This window comes from Erpetoichthys calabaricus, chromosome 1 (genome assembly GCF_900747795.2).
Source record: "Erpetoichthys calabaricus chromosome 1, fErpCal1.3, whole genome shotgun sequence".
Taxonomy (NCBI): domain Eukaryota; kingdom Metazoa; phylum Chordata; class Cladistia; order Polypteriformes; family Polypteridae; genus Erpetoichthys; species Erpetoichthys calabaricus.
In genome coordinates this window covers 337631239-337655021 of record NC_041394.2, presented here as the reverse complement: position 1 = coordinate 337655021, position 23783 = coordinate 337631239, and the positions used below count along the sequence as shown (strand labels likewise).

Sequence of the window (23783 nt, the reverse complement as noted above, 5' to 3'; positions counted from 1 at the left end):
CTTATCTACGATGGAGAGTTCGATCAGAAGAGAAGATGGAGCTGGTTTTAAATTAAAAGTCATTGAAGTAGTGAAAGAAATTGGTAACTGCACTGCTGCAACAAAATTTGATGTGTCTGAGAAACTGATGAGAGATTGGAGGAGGCAAGAAAATGAAAAAAAAATGAAGTGTTGCATTTCTGAACGGGCACATAAGACCTGCGAGTATATTCAATATATAATAATATATAATATAATAATTATATATATATATATATATATATATATATATATATATATATATATATATATATATATATATATAAAAAAGTGTAAACTCTCCTTTACAAGGTGGTGTGACAAAAAAGCCATGAAGACATATCTCCTGAATACCCCTCATTGAATGAAGGGTAACAGAACATCTTGGGTGCCAAGGAGGTGCTGCTCTGCATGACACAATTTGTAACACAATGACACAATGTTTCATCTTGTAAACAAGAGCTCAGTCGATTTCAGACAAGCAAAGATGTTCACCCTGTCCCAAAAATGAGAAATAAATCTATTCTGACAACTGCCTTTCATGAGGAACAAGAAGTCACCTAAGGGAGAAGAAACCTAGAGTATTTTCATGGTTACTACTTATCCCAGGGGATTTGGAGATGTCTTGATAATGAAGCAATGCTGAAACACTGGTAGGTGAAAAGTGAAAACATTTTAAAGTTTTGAAAAACAAAATTACTAAGAAATGAAGGAATCTGAAGAAACTAAACAACTAGTAGTTGAAACCTTTATGACAGATAGATAGATAGATAGATAGATAGATAGATAGATAGATAGATAGATAGATAGATAGATAGATAGATAGATAGATAGATAGATAGATAGATAGATAGATAGATAGATAGATAGATAGATAGATAGATAGATAGGTAGATAGATAGATAGATAGGTACTTCATTAATCCCAAAGGGAAATTCACAATTTATGGCCTGAGGCTTTGCAGGTGGTTACATTGAGAACCCAGGAAATATGATCCTATGATGACATCAGCAATATAATAATAAAAATAATAAATGATATGAAAAATTTTCCCTAACTTTTTAAAAATGAAGCAGATATATGCCTTGGGGTCAAAATAAAGATTTTTAACAACAGTTAGATGATAAACTAAAATTGAGACAATACTATGTGTGTGTGTGAAGCACTATAATAGATCTTGACACTCAATCCACTGCCTAGCCAGTTTTCTGTTGGGCCTCATCCTACGTTGACCCCTCTTCGAATGACCGAAGCCTCTTTCGGACTCCTTCCCCACTCATTCATTACCTTTTCTAGTCTCCTATAGGAACAGGAGGCAGTAGTGAGAGTTCCTGCCTTCTGCTGGTATGGCCCTATAGCTCTCCAGACAGTAACTCCCTGGTGTTACACCGACAGAGGGACGGACACCTTAATAGAGGCCTGAGGGGACACTACATGGCTGTATACACAAGGGTGTTGCCCTCTACTGGTCTACAGATCTAGAGATTCTCTTGTCTCCTGACTCTTAGCACTCTGATTCCACTTTAAAGGAGCTCAGTATTTGACTCATATGGACAACTGGTAAAAAATAAGCAGTCATTGAATACATTTTGATAAATAGAAGGATAGAGAAAGAGTTTGTGGCAAGTTAGATCAGAACGCTGATTACCTATACCAGAGGTACACTCTTGGAGATATGGCTCTTTAAGGAGTATGCAAGGGCTAGGGTTATGGATGGAGCTTTTCAGTATAACAAAGAAGATCAACACTTAGCTAATGTGTCTCCAGACAGAGGATGGCTGTTACAAGCTCACCCAATTTTTTAATGACACCACCAGAATGCACAGTTCAAACTCCAAGGTCTCCAGTGTCTTTTGCCATTTGTACACAGAATGTTGCAGGTTTTTCCAGTGCCTTTCACTCTCATATGAATGTTTCAGAACAGTCTTCAGTTACTTTATTTCTAGAAATACATTGCTCACACTTTTTCTTACTGCAATCTTCAGAAAATCAAGTCGACTCCTTTCATTTCTGTTTTCTTGTGTGGCACCTCATAATTCCATCCTGTGAAAACAACAATTGGACTGCCAGGTAGTATTGGAAGTGGGCCGGTAGTCTCCTCTTCCATTTTCAACATAGTGTACTGGCATCTTTCAAAAATCTTCATGAGGTACCAAACCACCCCACCATTCTCTTAGTTTGACTTTCACCAACTCAATGCAATCAACAAGTCATTGTACCAGCACCTTTTATTAATACACCATTGAGCACCAGAACATGCTCATGAAACTTTAAGGAGGGGGACGGGAACCCCCTTTCACTGTCTCACGGTAATCAAAGTTTTACTTCATTCTTATTGTCAAAGAGACGGCAATAATTGAGAGGGTGCACCTCCCAGCATGCAGGACAACACATATTATGGGATGTTCACGAAGAGAAGGAAATGCAAGTGTATTAGTCATTTCCACATAGAGAACTATTTGTTTGTAATAACTAAGAATCAGCATAGTATCTTGAATTAATAAGAAGTTTGCGTTGATGGCTAGAGATGGGTCCACTTACGTTTGACTGGTATTGTATGTTTGTTATACGTTAAGATGCAAAGTTGTTTAAAGTACACTGTTTAACGTTTATATGTTGGGAATGTGCCTTAGTGTAATTTACATGCATCAATATTCTTTCAATAATATGTTATCTTGCTACATTAATGTACTTTACTATAAGTTTGTTGATACTGTTTATTGATAAACTATATTGATTTGAATTTTATACTACCGATAAGCTATTACCTAATTTATTATTACCTATTACCTAATACTGACATCTAGTGGACTTTTATGTAATTTACCAATAGTACTAGGGTGTTGTACCGTGTTAGCCATTATGAATGTAGAGAAAAGTCAAACAAAATGGCACCTTTTATTGGCTAACTAAAAAGATTACAATATGCAAGCTTTTCAGGCAACATCTTGCCTGAAGAAGGGGCCTGAGTTGCCTCGAAAGCTTGCATATTGTAATCTTTTTAGTTAGCCAATAAAAGGTGTCATTCTGCTTGACTTTTCTCTGTAATTTACCAATAAGTTTTATGTATTCTTTTTTTATTGCAGACCACACATACACACACCTATTCAAATACAGGTATATATTCTCAAATAAATAAGTTCTAATTTTATTCTGAGCAGCTCTGTGGAATTTTCTGCATTATTTACCAGTGTCCTGACCGATACTCCAGAACGAACACTACAAGTCCTGAACCCATCACAGATACAGTCCTCCTTTGTTACTTTCCTGAATTGTTATCAATCTTTAATTGAATATTGTTTTTTGTTTGTATCAGTGTGCTGCTGCTGGAGTATGTGAATTTCCCCTTGGGATTAATAAAGTATCTATCTATCTATCTATCTATCTATCTATCTATCTATCTATCTATCTATCTATCTATCTATCTATCTATCTATCTATCTATCTATCTATCTATCTATACAGGGTGGCCCATATTTATGTATATGATTGAAAATGCGTTATTGTCAGGAAAGTACTAATTTTATTATCGTAACATAATGGAACATGAACATTAAGAACCTTAAATGTTTTTTCGTCCCTGTTCTCCATGGCGCGGTCCACTAATAGGCGATAGCTCAAGGCACAGGTAATAGGCGGACCGCGATCAGGGTCTGGACACAGACACAGACATATCACTGAGTTTTATTTAATTGTGGCAGAGATTACATTTTTACAGGCAACTCTTCTCTGACAATGTTTCTACACCGCTACTCAGTGAAAGGGACCTCCTACGTGTCTCTGATTGGCCAGTACTTGTTGTTTTCGTGGGTTCCAGTTGGTTGGGTTTAAGCATGAAGACTGAGATTGGTCAAGGTTAAGGCAAGAATGTCAGCCAATCACAGGCAGAGTAGGGCGGGCCTTCACTGAATAGAGGCGCGGAAAACTTGCATTCCGCGTGAAAACAGCTGGCACTTTTGTGGCAGCGGCAGTGACAGGGAGAGAAAACTATAAAGGAATGAGAACACGAGAGAGAGAGAGAGAGAGAGAGGCGTAGAAATTGTGAGTTAATGTGCCTTGGCTTTTGCTAAACGGCGGATGCTTGACATCGAAAACCGGGAATTTAATCCGGAATGGGCCGAGGCGTTTATGTTCATACTTCCCGTAGGAAGCTCGAAACAGCTGTGTCTTATCTGCTCTAAGACGGTGGTATTGGTTAAAAGTGGGAATGTGAAACGCCACCATGAAACTAAACACAAAATTACATTTGAGAAAAGTTACCCACTGAATTCGCCAGTTAGGCTACATAAAATAAGAGATCTTAAAGTCAACTAACGATCGGATCAACTAGGATTTTAACAAATTCATTTACTGGCCAACAACTCGTTAACGAGTGTTCCGTCAGAGTTGCGTGGATTTTGGGACGTCACAAAAAACGTTCAGTGATGACAGTTTTCACACATGCATGAGGATGGCACTGACACCATTCCTGCCCAGATTTAAAATCCTGGCAGACCAAGCAAGAGCTCACTTCTCTCACTGAACTAGAGAAAGTTTGCAGTGGGATATGAGGGAAAGAAAGAGGGGAAGATACGTTCAGTTATTTAAAGATGTTCAGATTTACCGTGAAACTGGCTAAGCCTGTTCAGTTGTGCACATATTATAAACTCATATATTTTATTTTTATATGAGTTCAAGTCTTTTTTTTGTTGATATATTAAAACTTGTTATTATTATTATTATGAAAGTAGTTGCTATTTAAAATTCTCAGTTGAATGTTAAATTTACCTTGCTTTTACATTTATTTGTTTTTTCTTATTTATTTTATTTATTATTGTATGTAGCCCTCCAGAGTCCAGAGTTGCACTGAACATAAATATTGTTGAAATGGCATTGAATGAAAACTTTCTTCGTTTGATTTGATTCATTGACTTCACACAGTGCAGATATTGACAAAATGGCAATGCTACTTCAATATGTATATCCATCCATCCATTTTCCAACCCGCTGAATCCGAACACAGGGGGCTGCTGGAGCCAATCCCAGGGCACAAGGCAGGAAACAATCCTGGGCAGGGTGCCAACCCACCGCAGGACACACACAAACACACCTGGGCCAATTTAGAATCGCCAATCCACCTAACCTGCATGTCTTTGGACTGTGGGAGGAAACCGGAGCGCCCGGAGGAAACCCACGCAGACACGGGGAGAACATGCAAACTCCACGCAGGGTGGACCCGGGAAGCGGACCCGGGAAGCGAACCCGGGTCTCCTAACTGCGAGGCAGCAGCACTACCACTGCGCCACCGCAATATATATATATATCGATCGTAATGTATAACTAAATTATAATGCAACTTAAACGAGATGAGGCTGCGGACCTGTACATGAGGATATTTTCTCTATCTGGACCTCCTTAAACCATAATTGACTATCCCTGCCTTAAGGACTCTGGTGGTGGTAATTCCCCACCGCTGCAGGAGTTGGCGCTGTGCCTTAATTCCTTTTCTTTTCCTCCCTCTACAGAGCAGATGATTGACGGCTGTTGCACCGCTGATGTCATTTCCGGTGTCGATTTACCTGGGCCCGCCACTTAACACCGGAAGATCTGTAACCTTGAGAGTTCATTTGGGAATTCGTGTCTGGAGAAACGTATTCAAAATTGTTGCGTGCTTTCATTTGTGTTTGCTGAATTCTGATTATACAGCGTTATCAGAGTGGTGCCCCAACTGTTCTCTTACAGTATTCAAAAAAGTCTGATCACACAGTTTGTCCTGACCGGATCATTTTCCATTGAGAGGAAAAAGAAAGTGAAGGAAATCAGCACGCGGACGATTATAACAGGCAAATGATATGCATGTCTCCCGTTGGCTACTTGCAAACTGAGTCGCTGGATAGACAAATTTGCCCACAATCTTTTTTAAAAAGCCTTTAGGCAATCCTCTGTAGCACTTTCTGTTCCACTGTGTCCCGCCGTCCCCTCCACTGGCTGGTGCAGTACTGCGTAAGTGTCAAGTGTCACTTGTCTGGTGCTTGCAAAATTAACACTGGACGTATAAAATTGCCCAAAATCTCTTTCAAAAGTTTACATTTAATCTTTAATAAGAATGACTTCATAAAAAAATGTGATGAAGAAGGAAGGCTTCCAGGAGAAGAAGGAATCTTTAATAGAATGGGAACTGCACATTATTGTGAGAATCACAAGACAGGAGAGGCTTCTTTAGACAAAGTCCCAGTTAGCAATAACAAATCGGGAGATTGAAATCAAACAGGCAATTACATACGCAAAATGTAAATCAGGAGTTGAAGTCAAAAAGAAGTCAGAAACCAGAAAGCAAGGGGAACTACTTGAAAAATAAACTAATCACTAGTAAAAAAAAAAAATCAGAATGTAGAATATCTGCCAAGGGGTAATGGTCTGTAAAGTCAGTGTGTCTTAATGGTGGCATGACAGTCTGGGTCACCGTAAACATCCTTACCGTGTTACACAAACAAGACAAATCTAATAAACTTGGTTTAAATTAGTCAAAATGAAAAATAATCCTCAAAACAAAATAATTTATTTAAAAGAACAAAACAAAAATGTATAAATAGTGCTTACCACTTTATTGATATTTTGAAATTGACATTTTTGCTTTTTTAAAATATTTAATTCAAGAAATGACAGTTTTTTCTTTTGTGCCAGGATTTTAGCAGTTTTTTGCCCATTGAAGGTCCGAGGTCTCAAATTGTAATAACTGAGGGACACAGCTGAGGAGCCTCATCTAAAGAGTCCAGAAGTAGAGCGCCTTGTCTTAACTTCAGATAGGCAGGTTTCCCATCCTGACCCCTCACAGTTAAAATCTGACACAAAGGGACCCCCTGTGCCCATGTTACTGGCCATGGGCCTGTACCGACATCTCTGCTCAGTGCCACCCACTGCTCTTGAAGAAGAGGAAGCATAATAGCAAAATAAATTATTAGAAGGTAAAATGAAAGTGGGGTGATAATTCAATCACCCTAATTTTAGGGTCCTGGGTACAGTCCTGGGTCTTCAATGTGGAAATGTTTTTACGGTGGAGTTTTAATTGAGTGAATCAAAATACCACAGCCCTTGAAATACAGGAGAATTTTGTTATGAATGTAATCAGTAAGAGTTCAACTTATGATTTTCTTCCCATACATTTACTGTTCACAAATGAAAGAAGAGCATGCACAGAGTTACAAGTTTAGACTTCTATTGCCATCCTTTTCCTGTATGTTGGTATCTTTCAGTCTTATGGTGGCTCAGAAATGAAATGCACAAAAAGAAATTAAATCATGCAAAAGCAAATGAGAAAACACAAAAACAAATGGAATAGGCAAAAACAAATGAGAAACGCAAAAACTAATGGAGTACACAAAAACTAATTGAATACACAGAAATAAATGCGAAAATGCAAAAACAAATTAAATAAGCAAAAATAAATGAGAAAACACAAAAATAAATCGGAAACACAAAAACAATTGAGAAACGCAATAACAGAGGGAATACACAAAAACAAATTGAATACACAAAAATAAATAAGAAAATGCAAAAACTATTTGGGCAGAACTGCTTTGTGTGATGCTGGAATTCACAGAATTAAAAAAATATTAATGAAAAAAAGCAATTCCTCAAATGTAAAAAAGTCATGTACTGTATTCGTTTATTTTCTCACACAGTCTTTCGGTGCTCCATCTCCTTCCTGTGTTTGGATTTTGAGAAACGAAACTCGGCCTGCGCATCTCTGTGCAGTACACGCGCGCCCTCTGGCGGTTGTTGTTCATATTACAGTTTCAATACAAATCTGTTCTTTGCTGACGGCTATTGTCGTTCACACACTGCAACACTTCATTCTTTTCACGTCATAGATAAGTAAATAGATAAAACTTTATTTTTTTCTTTTTCTTTTTACAGAATCTCTTTAAATAAATAAACGTCTACATAAATCTCCAATTTTCAAATTTTCCTTCTCATTCTTTGATTAAGTTTCTCATTTTTTTTTGTTACAATGAAAGGCACTGTAAAACATACAGACTGACTAATTTTATTTTACGTGCAGTTTATTTTCCTCACTGCAATGCCTTCTCGGAGACACCATCTGTCATCTTTATAATCACTCCACTTCAGACTCATTATTCTAGTCTTTTTGTTTTAACTTACATTTGTAAAAGAAAAAAGAAACGTTTTAGAGCTTCCTGGGATTTGATCTTCTTTGTCACATTTTAATTAGGAATTCTCCATTTGCAGCTTGGTCAGCTGATTTAGTACACATGCCAACCTGGTAGGGTCACCACATTGACCTAGTAATGTAACTGTTCCACACCTTCATCATGTTAGTCAAAATTGATGAAGAAAATTGGAAAAGACAAAAACAACTGGACTGATCAACCATACAACCGTTTTAGGAATTCACTTTAAACAATTGTAGGGTCACCGGAAAGAGGAGAAGACAAGAGTCAACCTTGGACAGAATGGCAATCCATCACACACACACACACACATCTCTCTATTATAAAAGAAATTCTTGAGACGAGACGAGACAAGACTATTGTCAAGAGACTTTTTGAAGTCCCGACCTCTTCTCAACCATATAGGTTAACGGCCCACGCACACGGTCCTCTCACCTCTCATTCGTGTGAATGCTTTTGTCAGACACAGTTCCTGCTCTCTCAGCTCTTATAATTTTTTATGTTTTCCTCACTTTAAGCTACCAATAAAAGAAGACATATTATGTCCAATTCTTATTGAAGAATTTCATCCCAAAGGGTTATCAACAGAAGAAATGAGTACACGGGCAACCCTAGCACCGAGAAACAAAGTCAAATGAATTAACGCTAAAATTATCGATCGGTTATATCAGCGGTTCTCAAACTGAAGTAACAAAAAAACAGGGTGCGAATGTTGCCATATGTGGTGTAATTTTGCTGTTCGTAGGAAAATTTTATACTTGTTGCAGTGTATCGGTAGCAACAAATATAGGAATACATTTTATTAGGGTTTCAAAAAAACGCTGGGGGCGCGATTAAAACTGTTATGAAAACTCGGGTCGCAAATACTTAAAGGTTGAGAAACGCTGGGTTATATTGCATATTGGTTAAATGCGTATCAATAGACTATGCTGAAGCAGTTGGTGGTGATGATGTGGAAGGTGAAAACATCAACTGTAAAATAGTTAGTTCTGTTATGTATATGTTACAATTCCCATGAAAATAACAATCTGCTTAAATTGTACATCCACTTCCCCATACGCGAGCGGGTAGAGCTGCGAAGTGGCTAGCATGTAGCGCCCGCCCGGGGATTGGCGAGCAAAGTGAGCAGGGGGCAGAGCCCCCTAGTATATAAATATACATAAAGGCAGTAATGAACCACACACAGCAAAATTACAATCTGTCAGGGAAATTGAAGCACTGATGCAAAAATACACTGAGAGAACACAAGCAATCCACACAGTTAGTGAACAGGCCAGGATTTGAACTGAATGTCCTGGTGTTTTCTGGCAGTGGTTCTAATTGCCATGCCATTGGATGGATTACAAGTAAATCAATGGAATTTGAAACAAAGTTCTGGTCTCTGCTCTAAACGTGCTGTTTAATTTCTCAAACCAAATATTCTGTCAGATGGGCACTCGACTCTCATGTCCCTTTGCTCCCTATTCTTCATGAGGCAGAGTTTAAATTTTTAAAACATTAACAGAGCACCACACTGTCCATTAACTTGGGGGTGTTTATGCTCAGTTGGTCTGTAGAATGTCTCACTTTACCACCCGTGTGATGGAAGACACTGGTCACCAGTCAGACAGGGTCAGAGGGCAGATTCTCACACTGGAATGAAACTTAAACCCAAACCCAAGATAAAGAGGCTCGGTGAAGGAGGTGTTGAACATGTGCAGGAGGGTCATTGTGTCCAAGATGCTATAAAATGACAGAGTGCCAGCTGGGCAGTCAAGGTATATGCCTATCCTGTGACTGCAGGGGGCGATGATTTCTGTCTTTATGGTATTGTGCCACGCAGTGTAACTGGAATCAGAGCAGAACAAATTCCAGGATTTGTCATCATATCCAAGCCGATACTCCTCTTTGTCTCCTTTCCTTGTAATCCCTTTATATGTCACTCCCACCGTCACCCCTTCTCCACTCCACTCGACCTCCCAGTACCAGCGATTCCCACTCAGAGCCTCTCTGCACAGAACTTGCAGCCAAAAGTCAAATCTGTCAGGATGGTCAGGATAAGGGACTTCTGTCATCTCAGTTGTCACCTTCCTCTCCCCTTCAGACAGACGGAGGCGTCTGTGTACTGTGTTTGGGTCCAGGGTGAGCGGGCAAGAATCTGAAGGGACAGAACAAAAAGAAATGAAGAAATCTGCCGACATTGAGATGGATGAAAGTTGAACGTGAGACCAGCAGAGCGTCCATCGCAAAGAATTTCATTTGTAAATTTCGTGAACCTCCGAGTGTCATATGACTGCTGTGATGTCACTGAATAAATAAGTTCATCTGAGATCAATAAAATCAAATGACCAACCATCAAAGTGCTGAAGGTCTGAGGTGAAGTGGACAGCTGGTCCAGTAGAGGAGCAAGAAGTGTTAGGACGAGGATGAAGACTGGAGTGTGAAGGAACGAAAGGAGCAAGGAAATCAGGTGTTTAACATCCATCAGTATCATGCAGCACTTCATCTTGGATTTGAAATTAAATGTCAGAGTGTTTAGGAAAACCATAAATTGGCCATATTCTGTATTGAAGATGCACCAACTGAACATGAGGCCTGACTAATTTCATGTTTCTTTTTAGTTTTGACTTGTCAAATATTAAATTCATTTCTTCTTCCTGTCAGGTCAGATGTCTTTATCATTGCACAAAATTTGCACTAACAGTAATTTTTTTAAAGGAAATGGAAAAAAAAATGAAAATGCCTGCCAGCAATGACAAAATGCATCACGAATTTCATTCTCACATCAAGTTTTTATCTTTACAGTTTATTTCTTTCTTTTTTTTTTACTTCATGTCTCTCTTAATTTGTGCTCACTAAACACTCCATTTGTGGGTGAAAAATAATTCACAATATGAATACAGTAATCCCTCGCTATATCGCGCTTCGCCTTTCGCGGCTTCACTCCATCGCGGATTTTATATGTAAGCATATTTAAATATATATCGCGGATTTTTCGCTGCTTCGTGGGTTTCTGCGGACAATGGGTCTTTTAATTTCTGGTACATGCTTCCTCAGTTGGTTTGCCCAGTTGATTTCATACAAGGGACGCTATTGGCAGATGGCTGAGAAGCTACCCAGCTTACATTTCTCTTTCTCTTGCGCTGACTTTCTCTGATCCTGACGTAGGGGGATTGAGCAGGGGGGCTGTTCGCAAACCTAGACGATACGCACGCTAGTCTAAAAATGCTGAAAGATTATCTTCACGTTGCTATCTTTTGTGCAGCTGCTTCCTGAAACGACATGCTGCACGGTGCTTCGCATACTTAAAAGCTCGAAGGGCACGTATTGATTTTTGCTTGCTTGTTTTTCTCTGTCTCTCCCTCTCTCTCTTTCTGTGCTCCTGACGGAGGGGGTGTGAGCTGCCGCCTTCAACAGCTTTGTGCCGCGGTGCTTTGCATACTTAAAAGCCAAACAGCCCTATTGATTTTCCTCTGCCTTTATGACAGTCTCTGCTCCTGACTCCTTTGAAGAGGAAGATATGTTTGCATTCTTTTAATTGTGAGACAGAACTGTCATCTCTGTCTTATCATGGAGCACAGTTTAAACTTTTGAAAAAGAGACAAATGTTTGTTTGCAGTGTTTGAATAACGTTCCTGTCTCTCTACAACCTCCTGTGTTTCTGCGCAAATCTGTGACCCAAGCATGACAATATAAAAATAACCATATAAACATATGGTTTCTACTTCGCGGATTTTCTTATTTCGCGGGTGGCTCTAGAACGCAATCCCCGCGATGGAGGAGGGATTACTGTAATATATTCTTTAAAGCGTTTCCCACAGCCTTTTCAGTAAAAATGTCAGCAGGTGGTGTGAGAAATTCATACTTATCAGTCATATTTAATAAAACTATCATTTCAGGTTGCCTAAACTGGCTGGTTGGTCTTCTGTGATACAAATATGAACAATAAAACAGGACAGTCAGGTGAAGTAGGCAATACGATTGGTCAATTCTATATTTAAGATCATACTGTGAGGCAAAAGGACTGTGGCCTCAACCACTGACCACAGTGAAGTGAAGAGCACCTGTCACAATGACTGCTGGCCAGTTGAGCCTGTGGTCAATTACATATTGAAGATTATATGGTGAAGATGAATGGAAATGAGATCAGTAACAATCGGGTTTTGTGCAGCACCTTTTGAACAAAGTCCCCACCAAGAGGTTCTGTAGTTTTATAAAATGTTCTCCCATTTGCACAGTATGGACAACAACAGCTGAAGTGACTCTGACAAGGTCACTCACTCACCAGTGTGTCAGTGGTGATGGTTATGTTTTAAAGTTATTTACTTTAGCCAATCTCACCACAATCTACTGCGATCATAGAAACACCCTGCCACTTCTTTCTTAGTCCACTGCCTCCAGTAAGACACATCTTGTTTTCATCCCTGCATCTGGGACAATAGGCGGTTGGCTTTATACCAGCTCAGTAGAGTAAATAAATAGGGTTAGCATGTAACAGCACCACCTGCTTTCTGGCCAAAGCTACAAGGATGATACTCACCCTTCCACAGTTTCAAATTGAAGATGTGTTTTCTACAGGACACCAGGGTGGTCCAGATCTAATTATGCAATTATGCAATTTACATTACGCTATAACTTAAGTTTATTAAATAGAGAATTCACAATAAAAACATTTTTGTTGCCGATAGATGGCAGCACCTGCCCTGCATTCATTTATTACAAGATATTTCAAAAACATTTTTTGTCTTGCATTGTTTTCCTGCATTACATTTAAAGTTGCATAATTAGATCTGGACCACCCCATACTTGCAGTGAATCTTCAGAACCATCCAGTTTACTTTTCAAAACACAACAAAACTTGAAGCAAACTTACATTTTAAAAGTCCATTTCTTGTCCTCAGATTCTGTAGGATGTGACCTGAATCATTAACCCCTGAGAAGAGAAAGAGAAGAGCAGAATGTCAGCCTGTAGCACTTGTGAGGAGCAGCACAGCTTCATCTCCCACCTCAAGTTCTATCTAGTCACTTGAGGACACACAAACCAACCAGCTTCCTTGGCCTTCACAAACTCCCAGCCACTCATTTCCACCAGGATCTTCTTCAGATGACATAGTTTCTTCTTCAGGCTCTCAGAAAGAAATTCTCTTTTAGCAGTGGTATTGGGTGCATCTCTACCTTCAACTGGAACACAGAGAGATGGTAACTTCTACACAGGAAGAATAGAAAGGCAGCTAACATGAGACACAGGGTTTTGTGTATCAAACAGGCCTGCTGGTGTCCTTTAGGTCAGCCCTCCTACCTTTAGGAAACGGATGTGGTCTTCTGTCTGTGAAAGCTCGGCCAGCTCAACATCTTTCCTCTTCAGATCCTTGATCTCCTTCTCCAGTCGTTCCATGACCTCTTCAGCCTTTCTCACTACCATCCTCTTCTGACTGCTAATGACCGCAATGACCTCTGACCTCAACTTCTCAATGGCCTGAAGCACAGACTTGAAGGTCTCCTCAAGTTCCTGCAATTCTCTCTCTGCAGCGCTCTGATTAGAAGAAAACAGAAATTAATTTCAGTCACTTGAGTCACTTTGGAGAAATTAAATCATAAACTAGAAAAGTACAAAAGAAGAGACAGTCAGTTTGTTCATGCTTAACCTTCCTCTTATGTTAGCTTTCTGTTACTATCTCTTATGTTAAAGGGTCGGTTTTGACCCGTGTCTTTAATCAGCCATATTACCCTCAAAACAATTATTTATCATCCAATTTTTTTCCTTACCTCTTGGTTACTTTGTTACGCTTCCTTGTCCATTAAAAGAATGTTTTTAATATTTTTGCTGTGACCTCATGAGCTTTTACTTTAACAGCATACCTCTCGTTTTCAATTTTAAAAAATGATTAAATGAACCTCAACAGAATTATTTAAATAAATAAAAGGTTGTTATGTTACCTGACTATTACTGAGGGGTATTAGAACACATCTCTTAAATAAATTTGTTATATATATTTTTTATTATAATATTAATTACTATAGTAACATCTATGGTGTTACGGGTCAAATTTGACCCATATATATTTATTTCAAAGAAAAAGGCAAAATAGTATTTTCAAAAATAACTTTAATATAAATGGAAAGCTAAACAAGTAAATCTCAAAATGTGGATTTGCAAGGTCAAATAAACAATGAACAATCAAGCAAATCAAACCAATAGAAATGAGGCACTAGTTCCAAAAAACGTCTTTGTGTGCAAGAACATGCATGTGCATTTAGATGCATGTGTGGCAAAAAGTGACACTTTTAGTGTGTTCTTTGCAAATCTATTTTTTGCAGTAGAAGCAGAGTACGTTTGTCTTTCTGTCTTTATTAATAGGGCAGACCTGACACCTCTTTCTTTTAGAATCAGGTGGCCTCAGTGGGGTTGTGGCTGTGGCTGTGTAGGTTGATGTTGAGGCAGTGCTGGCCGAAGAGGATGCTGGCACTGATGCTCTTTGTGTTGCTGATGGTGTGGAAGGAGTGCTACGTGAGCTCTGCAGCTGTCTGACCAAGGCTGCAGCGGCTGGGTCCCGGGGCACCCGTTCCCTTCGCTCAATGTGTGCCTTGACAAGGGAACTTCCTAACTCCTCAAGAAACATTCTCCGCTAGTTTTTTCTGGTTGAGTTCCACCCTAGGTGAATGTGGGTCCACAACACAAATGCATTGTATGCAGACACATCTAGAATGTTATAACACACAACCATTGGCCATCTCCTGGTCATTCTCTGGCAAGTGTAGGTGGCAGTCAGCTTGTCCAGGTTGTCCACTCCACCTTTGTTTTTATTATAGTCCAAGATAATTATGGGCTTTTTGTCACTTGCTGATGACACAGCTGTGTCTTTCTGAAAAGTGGACATAAGTATCACACTCCGGTGTTTTTTTGGACAATATGAAACAACCGTGGTGGTGTCTGTAAAAGCAAATTTTGAAGAAAGTGGAGCCCTGTCCTTCACCTGCAAAATTTCGGCAAGTACCCCATGTTTGTTTTTTTTTACTGTGCCCACCATGGTAAGTTTCCACCTGAGAAGTTCTTGTCCAAGGTCATAGCTGGTAAAGAAATTGTCACATGTGATATTGTGACCCCGCAGTCCAGTAGTCATATCGAGGACTACACGTTTTCCTTGATTCTTCTCAGGAATGCCACTTGCATGTTTGCCTGTGTAAATCTGCAGATTCCATGCATAGCTGGTTTTTGCATCATAGGCTGCCCAAATTTTTATGCCGTATTTCCCTGGCTTACTAGGCATGTACTGCCGGAAAGGGCATTTTCCATGGAAAGGGACAAAACGTTCATCTACTGTTACCTCTGGCCCTGGGTTGAACATCAGTGGAAGGAGCTGCAACCCTTTCCCAGACATCCCTGATGGGAGCAAGCTTGTCAGATTTTTCTCTAGTTTCTCTGTTGTCAAATCTAAGGACTCTTGATATCATTCAAAATGACTGAAGTGACATTGTTGCCCGGAAAATATTTCTGCCTGTCGACGCATCCCAGAGACTATCAGTGGCCTCATTGCTGGATTTGTAAACACCAGCAAGAAGAAGAACACCAATTTAAGCATCCAGGTATTCCTCATCAATGTCATTCCACATGTCGCCATGAACCTTTTTTCCTTCAAGGTTTGTCATAGCAATCATGACTTTCTTTAGTGACAATGGCATAAACAGATCAAAGCATGTCTTGATGTCACTTACTCTCGTCACAGCAAACCTTGTGATTCCTGCTGCAAACAGGAGATGTGTACTCTGCAAGTCACCAACGCTAAACTAAATTTGTCTTATGCAAGCCTTACATGTCTGAACAGGTCTGTCTTTGTTTGTTTGTTTTGTTTGTTCAGGTAAGGAGACACACACGCAGAGAGAGAAGCCCCTCAATGTGTGTTTAGGATTTTTGTTTTGACCCTAACTATTGTTTTATAACCTTAAATTATAACTGGGTCAAAACTGACCCTATCAACACAAAGGTAATAATTTTCACCAGAGCATTTTATAATTTAGTACAATTGTTTTTTTTTTGTTTTATTTTAATTAAATACAGATTCCTGACAAAGTCAAAAAGCCTTGATGCAATAAACAAAATTAGGTAGTAGTTTTATGCATTTAAAAAGTAAAATGGGTCGGTGCTGACCCTAACACAAGAGGAAGGTAACTAGTAGAAAGGAAATATTGGAGGGAACTGTGTCTTGATCCATTAAAACTTATCAAAGTGCTTACAGTTAAAAGTGTAACATTTAAAGTATTACTGCGAATATCAATATTTTTGCTCAAAAGGTTTAAAGTTTAATTTTAAACCTTTCAGCTCCATAAAGGTATTCTGTCCTCAGTCAAGAGTGCCCCTTTCTTCATCTGGACAGATAACGCACTTAGAAATGAATGATGAATTATTTGCATCACTTCCTCAGTGCATATTATGATTAAGAAGAAGAAGAAGAAGAAGAAGAAGAAGAAGAAGAAGAAGAAGAAGAAGAAGAAGAAGAAGAAGAAGAAGAAGAAGAAGAAGAAGAGGTCATGAGAAAAAAAAGGTTTGGTTTCCCCAACACCACTAGAGCTAACAGTGAGAAAACCGAACTGTTACTCAAGTCCATGATCATGGAGGAAAGGACACAGCACTAAAATGAGATGCCCCCTCATGGCCATTCCTTCAAGAATCTGGACAGACAGTACATCAACAAGCACCTGATGTGCGCATAGCTTCAAATTGCAAATCTCAAAGGGGAAACCAAAAGCCTTATCACAGCCACTCACAATCAGGTCTTGAACACACAACACCAAGAGAAGTATGTCATGGGTACAGCAGTCTACAGTAAATTCTGTCTGTGTAGTGAAGCAGAACAGACCATCAGCCCCATAATGACTGGATGCCATGTACTGCCTCAAAAGGAATATCTTGAACATCACAGCAAAGTCAGTACATACAGTACATGTGTTAGATGCAATGACAACAGCTGGGCGTTTTTGACAGCAAACAGGTGATTCAAGCATACACCAGGTGCGGCTGTTGACAATAGACACTGTGTCATCAAGTGGGTCAAAGACCATACCATCACCATCATCGTGTTCCACAAAAAGAAGAGCAAGTTGTGCACCTTCATTGATGGGATGATTCTGGATGACAACAACATCCTGAGTAAGGAGACTGACAAGATTGTCAAGAGTGAAGACCCTGAGATCAAAGTCAGATGCATGTGGAACACAAGGACAAGAGTAGCTCCTGCAGTTGTAGCCTCACTGGAAAGCATCAAAACCAGGATCCAAGAGCATCTGGACAAACTCCCCTGTAGAGTCAGCATGAAAGAGATCTGGAAGATTGCACTCCTCTGAACGGCCCACATTCTTAGATGAGTCCTCAGCTGAACAATGAGCTGAGTTCAAAGCCTGAGAGGCCTAGTTGACCTCTGGCGGATGTACCAGTGTACCCTAGTTTGTTAAGTGGACAGTGGTGATAATTAATAATAATAATAACAATAATAATAATAATGTATACTGTCCACTTTTTCTGACCAATTGTACTGAATATCAAGAGATACGACGGTAGATGTCAACTCATACAAGTCCAGTCCACACACATTATAGTTATAGTCAGCATTAGCATTTACATCAAGCAAGGTGAACACAAATGAATGAACATGGTAGAGAATAATGAAACTGGCAAGGCCAAGTATTCCCTGATTATCAAAGCATAATGCTTCAAAGAAAGGATTGAGTGTGAAGGAGAAGAAACTCTTAGAGAGGCAAACCACACATGGACAAGACCAAGACTGGCCAATTCTATCCAAAAAAGTCAGCTCAGCTTGAATAAACAGCTGAAACCTTAATGGTGAGACAGGAAGCCTAATTATTATTGCAGAAGATCAAGCACACAGTACAATATATTATCAGCACCAAATTCTGAACAGTCAAGTCCACTGATAATGCTGAATGTGTAAGACACCTGAAGGGGCCATTACTTAGAGGGTTGCACTATGCTGGAGACTGCAGCAGTTTATACATAGACATGACAAAGTAGTCTGTTACTGTAGATACATTGATAAGTTTTCAAGGAACTTGGTGCAGAAGTGTCAGAATATTAGTATCAATAGTTATTAACATCCAGACAGTAGGCATCTTACCATCTGTACCAGTCGTACCACTTCAGCCAATCAGCAAGACCTCGTGTTCCATAACAGGAAACAGAAAACATATTTGCTTATTGGCCACTGTACTTGATGACCACAACATGACAAAATTAAAGGAACACTTATTCGCCACAGTCTAACACCAAGTTAATGAAGCTTCAGGAATATCAATCTGTCCAGTTAGGAAGTATAAACAATTTCTCCTGCTTTGGTGCAAATGAAAGTGACCAAAACCTGGAGAGGCAACAGCAAGGCAACACCCAAAAAAGGAATGGCTTTGCAGGTGGTGGACACAGTTAATTGCTCTCTCCATTTCCTTCCTGACTGATTCTTCTCCCTATTTTTGTGTTTGGCTAGTGTCCTTGTCACTCCTGGTAGCATGAGGCACAGGTAGTCCAGCTCTTCCAGGATGGCATATCTTTATGTGCCGTCGCTAAAAGGTTTCAATAGCATGGAGGAGATACCAGGAGATGGGCCATTACTCGAGGAGACCTAGACAAGACCAAAGAAGGGCATCACCACAGCAGCAGGACCAGTATCTGCTCCTTGTGTGAGAAGGAACAGGAGGAGCACTGCCAGAGCCCAACAAAATGACCTCCATCTGGGTACTGGTATGCATGTTTCTGACCAGACAGACTTCATGAGGGTGGAATGAGGGCACAACGTCCTCCACTGGGACCTGTGCACACAACCAATCGTGGTGCAGCTCAATTGATAGATAGATAGATAGATAGATAGATAGATAGATAGATAGATAGATAGATAGATAGATAGATAGATAGATAGATAGATAGATAGATAGATAGATAGATAGATAGATAGATAGATAGATAGATAGATAGATAGATAGATAGATAGATAGATAGATAGATAGATAGATAGATAGATAGATAGATAGATATTTTATTAATCCCAAGGGGAAATTCACATACTCCAGCAGCAGCATACTGATACAAAAAACAATATTAAATTAAAGAGTAATAAAAATGCAGGTAAAAACAGACAATAACTTGGAATAATGTTAACGTTTACCCCCCCCCCGGGTGAAATTGAAGAGTCGCATAGTTTGGGGGAGGAATGATCTCCTCAGTTTGTCAGTGGAGCAGGACAGTGACAGCAGTTTGTCGCTGAAGCTGCTCCTCTGTCTGGAGATGACACTGTTTAGTGGATGCAGTGGATTCTCCATAATTGATAGGAGCCTGCTGAGCGCACGTCGCTCCGCCACTGATGTCAAACTGTCCAGCTCCATGCCTACAATAGAGCCTGCCTTCCTCACCAGTTTGTCCAGGCGTGAGGCGTCCCTCTTCTTTATGCTGCCTCCCCAGCACACCACCACGTAGAAGAGGGTGCTCGCCACAACTGTCTGATAGAACATCTGCAGCATCTTATTGCAGATGTTGAAGGACGCCAGTCTTCTAAGGAAGTATAACCAGCTCTGTCCTCTCTTGCACAGAGAATCAGTATTGGCAGTACAGTCCAGTTTATCATCCAGCTGCACTCCCAGGTATTTATAGGTCTGCACCCTCTGCCCACAGTCACCTCTGATGATCACGGGGTCCAGGAGGAGCCTGGGTCTCCTAAAATCCACCACCAGTTCCATGGTTTTGCTGGTATTCAGGTGTAAGTGGTTTGAGTCGCGCCATTTAACAAAGTCCTTTATGAGGTTCCTATACTCCTCCTCCTGCCCCCTCCTGATGCAGCCCACAATCGTCAGTGAATACCAGAATAGGCAGCTCCACCATTGGTGCCCCGTTCTCTACAGAGATGAGAGCAGATTCACCCTGAGAACATGTGACAGATGTGAAAGAGTCTGGAGATGCCGTGGTGAATGTTATGCAACCTGCAACATCATCATCATGACCAGTTTGGTGGTGGGTCAGTGATGGTCTAGGGGGGCGTATCCTTGGAAGGTCGCACAGACCTCCACATGCTAGACAATTGGACCCTGACTGCTGTTAGGTACTGGAATGAAATCCTCAGAGCCATTGTTAGACCTTATGCTGGTGCAGTGGGTCCAAGGTTTATCCTGGTGCAAAACAATGCCCTACTTAGGAGAGAGCAATATTATTGTATATGACCATCATTCTCTTTTTAGGGGTTGTCTTGCTGTTACCTCTCCAGTGCACCTGTTGTCTCTTTCATTTCCACCAAAGCAGGTGAAGTTGATTCACAATGGCTTATATTTCCTAACTGGACAGATTGATATCCCTGAAGTTTAATTGACTTTGTGTTAGACTGGAATGATTAAGTGTTCCCTTAATTTTTTTGAGCAATGTAGTAAGAGCAGGATATGCCAGTAACAAGAAGACATTAGTTATATTGTCACTTGGTGCTTAGTGCTCTCACCAAAAGAATACACTCATCAACATAATTGGATAGCTGACTACCAGCAGTGGTCAATATATCACCTTTAATAAACAACTTTATATCTCATTTAAACCTAATCAACTTGAAAAAATGTCCATTTTGGTTGACTGCTTGTACTCAGATTAATAAATGGCCTTGTAATAACTGCTTGCAGTTGAACTCAGGAAAAACGTGGTTCTAATTGTTGCTCTCCTTTGCCTTCATTCTGAGATTAGCCTCAAGATGGCTGTCGTTTCTCCAATCGCCAAATCAAACTTACGTAATCTGAGAGTTATTTTCAATCAGTCTTAAAGCCTGATCTGACGCTCCTGGTTCTTTTATTTAAGAAACCTTTCTAAATTGAGGACTGCAGTCTCAAGACCTGAAATGGAGATGCTTGTACGTCCTTTTATCTCCTTGTGTCTTGACTACTGTAATGCCTTGTATACTGGTCTGAATAAATCCTCCATTTCTCCACTAGTCCAAAATGCAACTGCTAGGCTTTTAACTCAATCAATTCAGAGGGTGCATATCACTGCCATTTTGTATGCATTGCACTGGCTTCTGGTTTATTACAGAATTTGTTTTAAAATTTTTCCATTTACATATAGAGCTCTCTGCGGAGAAGCCCCTGAGTAGATTACTGACCTCCTGCACCAACATACAGCCTGTCGGGCACTTAGGTCTGGGCAACAGGGCCTCTTAGTCCTCGTACCCAGCATAAGCTACGTAGGGTTTGTGCTTTTCAGTCCATTGTGTCAAAGCTTTGGAATGGTCCTCCATTAGCGCTGTGCACAACTGAGTCAGTTGATTCTTTTAGTAAGCAACTTAAGACATTTTTGTTTAAGCAGGCATTTGAACCCATCTCAGTAGTGTTTACTTGGACTTTTTGTTTATGTTTAGTTTTGCTCTTGTTATTCTATTTTATTTTTATTTTTCCTGTTTTGTTATATTTGGAAGGCACTTTTACGTGGAATTTGTTGTACAACCCTTTGTGATGTCATGTCTGTGAAAGGTGCTTTATAAATAAATTTTACTTACTTATTTGTCATTAATTTCCAAGACAGCATCTGAACAGGACAAACAACTCACCTGAATCATCATCACGGTCTCCTTCATCTCTTTCAGTTTCTTCTCTTTCTCTTCAATTTTGTTTTTCATTTCTGCCTTTCTCACTTCCAGCTGATTCTGCACAGAGACAAAATGGAGGATAGATGTCTGAGGAGTGGACAGAGATAGAAAATGGAGACCACAAGGATGATTTGAAAGAACAGGATGGAAAGAAAATGAGGACATTGTCGGCCGAGCATGCAAGGGATATGTGACAAAAATCCTAAATATGACAGCTTTAATAGACCTGTCATCGCTGTGTCCCAAAGGTTATGGGGGGACAGTGTAGAAAAAGTGTTGTCATTTCTACATGGTGGGGCAGAACGGTATGCAAATCCCCTTAAAGTCTGCAATGTGCACTTTAATCTGAATTGTTTCATTTGTAATTTTAAATTCTGGAGCAGAGGAGTAAATCAAAGAAAAATGTGTCTTTGGCCCAAAATGTAATGGAGGGCACTGCTTGTATAAGTAACTACAAATAAAATTAAAAAATCAAACAAGTGAAACAACTCAATATAAGTAGTTACAAATAACAATGGCATGATGGTGCAGTTGTAGTTCTGAGTGAGACTGGTGTTCACGTCCCAGGTGCTCCCTGCATGGAGTTTGCATGGCATGGATTTGGTTTGGTTTCCTCCCACAGTCCAAAGACAGGTGGGTTGGATGGACTGGTGATGCCAAACTGACAATTGTGTGTGTGTGTTTCTTAATCCTGTGATGGACTGACACCTCATCCAGGGATTATTTCTGCTTGCTAGGATAGGTTCTGGCACTTCATGACTCAGCTCTTTCCAAATAGGGTCTTAACTACAGCAAAAAAATGACATTTGTTGATTTAACAATACACATCTTCTGGTAGCTAACATTTTTTGAGCATGTGGTATATTTTGTATACACTCACTCACAAACACACTCTCACACACACACTGTTTCATGAACGGCTAAATTAGAGTTAGCAGATTAACCAAACACTTCAGCCTTTATAGTGTGGAGCAAAGGCAGAATGCCTGGGGAAGATTCACACAGACCTGGAAACGAGGGACTAAACTGACATTTGGAAGCAGAAGCTGAGATGTCCAGGTTTGCTTCTTTTCTTTCATTAATTTTTCAGACTTTAGGAAACCTGAACATCGATTTATATATGGTGAACAGTATATAAAATTCTTCAAGAAAAACTGAATTCCACTCAGCCCTTGAAGACCACAATAATACCTCAGTCTCCATGAACTGAGGTCAATTCCCCAGTCAGTCTTTCCCAATCCTAATTTTCACCTCACCTGTCTCCCAGCTCTCTCTTCATCCGGTGTCACTGTATCATGATTCTTGTGTTCAGTTGCCAAACATAGTAGGCAGATGCAGGCTCCGTCGGTCCTACAGAAGACTTCCAGAACTCGCTGATGCCTTGCGCAGAGTTTCTCTTCAAGGTTTCTAGTTGGCTCCTCCAGTTTGTGTCTCTTCAGAGCTTCATACTTTCGATGAGGCTGCAGATGAGTCTCACAGTAGGAGGCCATGCATGTCAGGCAGGTCTTCACAGCTCTTAATTTTTTCTCTGGACACAAATCACAAGTTGCATCGTCAGGTCCAGCATAACTCTGACTGTGAGTGACATCAGTTTTCACTTCTTTTAGACTCTTTATAACTTCATCCAGCAAGACATTTTTGTTAAGCTCTGGTCTCACTTTGAACGACCGCCTGCACTGATGACAGTTGTACGTCTCCTTGGTATCTGACTTGTCCCAGTAGTCATCAATACAGTCCAAGCAGTAGCTGTGTCCACATGGGATAGTGACCGGCTCCTTCAGGACCTCCCGACACACTGGGCAGGAATACTGATCAGTGGCCAGGGAAGAATCAGCTGCTGCCATTGTGAACAGATATCCTGTCTGAGTGACTTTCTTGAGAAATGAAAGTGAAGGTCAGTGCACCAGCTGGAATGCAGACGTATGTGGTTTTACTCTTGTTTACCAGGATCTGTGACTAAAACACCGCCTACCATATCCTCTGGGATCTGTACAGTATATAGCCT

General features: G+C 40.1%; 1 protein-coding gene across 1 annotated transcript; it reads right to left on the bottom strand.

Annotated features, from left to right (window-relative positions):
- Window positions 1-9641: 9641 nt before the first annotated feature.
- LOC114667272 (tripartite motif-containing protein 16-like) lies at window positions 9642-23666 on the bottom strand. The gene is made up of 6 exons (XM_051933426.1): window positions 23035-23666; window positions 21740-21835; window positions 13468-13722; window positions 13215-13374; window positions 13042-13101; window positions 9642-10326 (listed from the first exon to the last, which is right to left on the bottom strand). The coding sequence occupies exons 1-6, from the start codon at window positions 23620-23622 to the stop codon at window positions 9785-9787; spliced, it is 1701 nt and encodes a 566-aa protein (XP_051789386.1). The 5' UTR covers window positions 23623-23666; the 3' UTR covers window positions 9642-9784.
- Window positions 23667-23783: the final 117 nt, after the last annotated feature.